Genomic DNA, 4438 nt, shown 5'->3' on the forward strand with positions numbered 1-4438 from the left:
TTGATTATGCTCCAGCAGGCTCTGAAGAAGGCACCCGAGAAGCCGTCCGCCCTGGCGCCTTGTCAGCTGGCGAGGTAAGGATGGCAGCCCACACTTCAGGTTCAGTGAAGGGGTTATCCAGGCCAACATTCTGAACACACGGAAGGTCGATTGCCTCCTAGTTTATGGAGCAGCCCTGATTTTGTTTGGTGCCCAAAAGGGAGGCGAAGTGCGTGTATGCTACATCAGCTTTGTCAGCATGCGAGGTGGTTGAACTGGCTTGCAGTGAGTGAATGAAGTTCTTTCTTCTGCGAGAGTTGATCTTGGCTTGAAATAAGGCAGTTTTTGCGTCTCCGGCCTAGAGTCAAGTTATCCTGGACGCCTGCCTCTTGCGTGCGCGCTCGATTGCAGCGAGGCCAACAATTCGTTGCTTCAGCTATTTTCGAAGATGGAATTCAGAAGTCGTGAGGTGTCACTTTTCCTGGGCAATATCCAGACGGAGGACGATTTCAGCGGCCAGGTGTAGCTGGATCTTGGCATCACTGAAGAGAGACCTGGCCTAGATCCTAAGGTCGAAAGCGGTGGGCTTGAGCTTAAGCTTGATCCTGGCGATGGGGCAGGTGGCGGCCACTGGGCGCTGGGAAGCTCGTTCCACAGTCTCCTGAAAGCGCGGCCAAAATGATTCGAATTTGAAAGGGGGCCGGCGCGCGGGAGGCGCTTCATTGGCTAGTAGCTGGGGGCAGTGATCGGAGCAGGCCGTTGAAGCAGCCATCAGCATGTGGTTTGGGAAGAGGGCATCCCATTCAGAGTTGCAGAAGATTTTGTCGATGCTCACAAGGGTCGAATCCTCCCTCTCATTTGACCAGGTGAAACGCCTGTTTTTACACTTTATTTTCTTCAGGCAAGCAGAGTCAATGGCTCTTCTAAATTGTCCCATGATTCTTCTGTTCAGGTTGAGATTGCTTTTATCTCGGGCATCATAAATGTCAATGAAATCGCCAGTACTCAGCCACAGTTCTCCACTGGGCGGGCGGCAGGGATCAGCTCGGCCAGGAAGGCCTCTTTGCGGGCGTCGTCGGCAGGCCCATAGACGGTCGTCAGCTAGAACGACGAACTGCTCTGAACAGCTGAGACCTTGGCCGTGATCGAGAAGTGATGACCCACAAGTATAGGGGATCTACCGTAGTCCTTTCGATAAGTAAGTGTGTCGAACCCAACAAGAAGCAGAAGGAAATGACAAGGCGGTTTTCAGTAAGGTATTCTCTGCAAGCACTGAAATTATCGGTAACAGATAGTTTTGTGATAAAGTAATTTGTAACGTGTAACAAGTAACAAAAGTAAATAAGGTGCAGCAAGATGGCCCAATCCTTTTTGTAGCAAAGGACAAGCCTGGACAAACTCTTATATGAAGGAAAGCGCTCCCGAGGACACATGGAAATTATCGTCAAGCTAGTTTTCATCACGCTCATATGATTCACGTTCGTTACTTTGATAATTTGATATGTGGGTGGACCGGTGCTTGGGTACTGCCCTTCCTTGGACAAGCATCCCACTTATGATTAACCCCTATTGCAAGCATCCGCAACTACAAAAGAATTATTCAGTTAAACCTAACCATAGCATGAAACATATGGATCCAAATCAGCCCCTTAAGAAGCAATGCATAATCTAGGGTTTAAGCTTCTGTCACTCTAGCAACCCATCATCTACTTATTGCTTCCCAATGCCTTCCTCTAGGCCCAAAAATGGTGAAGTGTCATGTAGTCGACGTTCACATGACACCACTAGAGGAAAGACAACATACATCTCATCAAAATATCGAACAAATACCAAATTCACATGACTACTTATAGCAAGACTTCTCCCATGTCCTCAGGAACAAATGTAACTACTCACAAATCATATTCATGTTCATAATCAGAGGGGTATTAATATGCATAAAGGATCTGAACATATGATCTTCCACCAAATAAACAAACTAGCATCAACTACAAGGAGTAATCAACACTACTAGCAACCCACAGGTACCAATCTGAGGCTTTGGGACAAAGATTGGATACAAGAGATGAACTAGGGTTTTAGAGGAGATGGTGCTGGTGAAGATGTTGATGGAGATTGACCCCCTCCCAATGAGAGGATCGATGGTGATGATTTCCCCCTCCCCGAGGGAAGTTTCCCCGGCAGAACAGCTCCGCCGGAGCCCTAGATTGGTTCCGCCAAGGTTCCGCCTCGTGGCGGCGGTGTTTCGTCCCGAAAGCTTGCTTATGATTTTTTTCCAGGGTGAAAGACTTCATATAGCAGAAGATGGGCACCGCAGGCCTGCCAGGGGGCCCACGAGGCAGGAGGGCGTGCCCAGGGGGGTAGGGCGCCCCCCCACCCTCGTGGCCAGGGTGTGGGCCCCCTCTGGTTGATTCTTTCTCCAGTATTTTTTATATATTCCAAAACGTGCCTCCGTGAAGTTTCAGGACTTTTGGAGTTGTGCAGAATTGGTTTCTAACATTTGCTCCTTTTCCAGCCCAGAATTCCAGCTGCCGGCATTCTCCCTCTTCATATAAACCTTGTAAAATAAGAGAGAAAAGGCATAAGTATTGTGACATAATGTGTTATAACAGCCCATAATGCAATAAATATCGATATAAAAGCATGATGCAAAATGGACGTATCAACTCCCCCAAGCTTAGACCTCGCTTGTCCTCAAGTGGAAGCCGATAACGAAAAATATGTCCACATGTTTAGAGATAGAGGCGTCGATAAAATAAAATACGGACATGAGGGCATCATGATCATTCTTATAACAGCAACATATAGATATTGTCATATGATTTCTTATGTTAAAGTAATAATCTATTCACAATGTCAAGTATGAATCAGAAACTTCCTTGAGAACTAACAAACTATGATCTCGGTCATTGAAGCAATTGCAATTGAGAACTAATGACATTGATCCTAACTCGAATTGGCTTAAGGCCAATCGCTGCTGGAGACTAATACTAATAGATAGGAGACCTATCATAACTAAACTAGGCTATCAGCAACAGCATCGGGGCCGGCCGTGCCGCCTGTGATGCGAAGCGCCTCCGGTTCGAGGCGGGTGAGCTTGGCGATGATGGCAATGTCTTCATCGGTGAGGGCCTCGTCGAAGCGCTTGATGAGGGCCTTAGCAGCTTTTGCAGTCATGGCTTCCTTGGGGCCGAGCAGGCCGAGCTTCTTGACCAGCAGCAGGGAGGCGCGCTGCGCCACGGGGGCCTTGTGGCCCGCACACGCCTGCCGTGCGCTCTTCCTGATCGGTGTGGCACTGGCGCGGGTCTTGGGGGTGCTGGGGTGTGGCGGGTCGGTGGAGCAGGGATGAGTGGCACCAGAGCTTCGGTGAAGAGGCTGCTGCTTGGCCCTGCGTGCCCGTCCCCACTGCCCAGTTGGAGCTGCATGACCTGCTGCGTTATAGCACCAACGTGGACAGCAGTGGAAACGGATGAAGGAGGGGCGCAAGAGGCTGCAGCGACGGGCGAGACCACAGGTGGGTGGCGCCTGGGCGGGCCTTGGCCGTCTTCCACGTGCATTGTCCATGTGCCAGGTCAAGTCATCGGGCACAGTCGGTTGTCGTCGGAGCCGGAGGAAGGGAGGCTGCTCCGGCCGGAGTGGGAGGAGCGGGGCGACAGGGTGGACCTTTCTTCCATGCAGTCGACGTGGATGAGCAGCTGGTGCTGCTTGACGCGGGGGGGGGGGGGGCGACCTCGCGGCTCGGAGGAGAGGCGCCCATCATGGTCTCGACGCGCGCGGCCCGCCAGATGGTGTGCTTGGTGGCGATGAAGGCGACGTCCCACACCCACACCCAGCACGCAAATGTCCGAGTGTGTCCACACTCGTGCGTGCGGGTGTCGAGGCGGTCGATGATGCAGTTGACGCCGAGCACCTCCGCCGTGCCCTCCAGCGACCACATTTGCAGCAGCATCTTTTCTATGACCACCCGCACGTGCAGCATGAAGTCCTGGTGCACGGCGTGGTCATCCTCATGCCACGGCTTGATGGTGAAGGCGACGCCGTCGATGGTGAGGGAGCCAAGGCGGACAACGTTGTCATGGTGGCCAGGCAGCTCGAACAGCACCAGGAAGTCCTCCGGATCATGGCTCATGACCCACAGCAGATGCGCCGGCGTGTGGAGCGCGGCATCGAACGCAAGTCCCACCGACATGGGATTCGCCGCATGCCGGTCCACCTGAGCGGTCAGGAGGACGGCGTGACGATGGAGGAAGGCGGTCTGGAGCTACATTGCCGGCGTCTCGATGACGACCTTGTGGCTGTCCCTTGGGCGCCTGGAGGGGTCAGTGTGGCGGCAGAGCTCCATGGCCGGCACAGGTGCCGGAGGCGAAGGGAAATGGAGGCGGGAGCGGACTGGGCCGCGGACGACAGCAGACCCGCGCTCCACTGCAGACGAGCTACCGCCCTGGGAGTTGCGTGGATT

The 4438-nt window shown here is 53.0% G+C and overlaps 1 protein-coding gene across 1 annotated transcript; it reads right to left on the reverse strand.

Annotated features, from left to right (window-relative positions):
- Nucleotides 1-2994: 2994 nt before the first annotated feature.
- Nucleotides 2995-4168, reverse strand: LOC141026977 (uncharacterized). The gene is made up of 2 exons (XM_073503886.1): nucleotides 3643-4168; nucleotides 2995-3410 (listed from the first exon to the last, which is right to left on the reverse strand). The coding sequence occupies exons 1-2, from the start codon at nucleotides 4166-4168 to the stop codon at nucleotides 2995-2997; spliced, it is 942 nt and encodes a 313-aa protein (XP_073359987.1).
- Between the last annotated feature and the right edge of the window lie 270 nt (nucleotides 4169-4438).

This window comes from Aegilops tauschii, chromosome 7 (genome assembly GCF_002575655.3).
Source record: "Aegilops tauschii subsp. strangulata cultivar AL8/78 chromosome 7, Aet v6.0, whole genome shotgun sequence".
In the NCBI taxonomy this organism is placed as follows: Eukaryota; Viridiplantae; Streptophyta; class Magnoliopsida; order Poales; family Poaceae; genus Aegilops; species Aegilops tauschii.

What these genes read in the sequence shown, in the direction of transcription:
- LOC141026977 (XM_073503886.1), bottom strand. Translation starts at nt 4,168, where the DNA reads ATGTCGGTGGGACTTGCGTTCGATGCCGCGCTCCACACGCCGGCGCAT. An exon ending in GTCGACTGCATGGAAGAAAG is followed by an intron (nt 3,411 to 3,642) that starts GTCCACCCTGTC and finishes GCTATAACGCAG; the next exon opens with CAGGTCATGCAGCTCCAACT.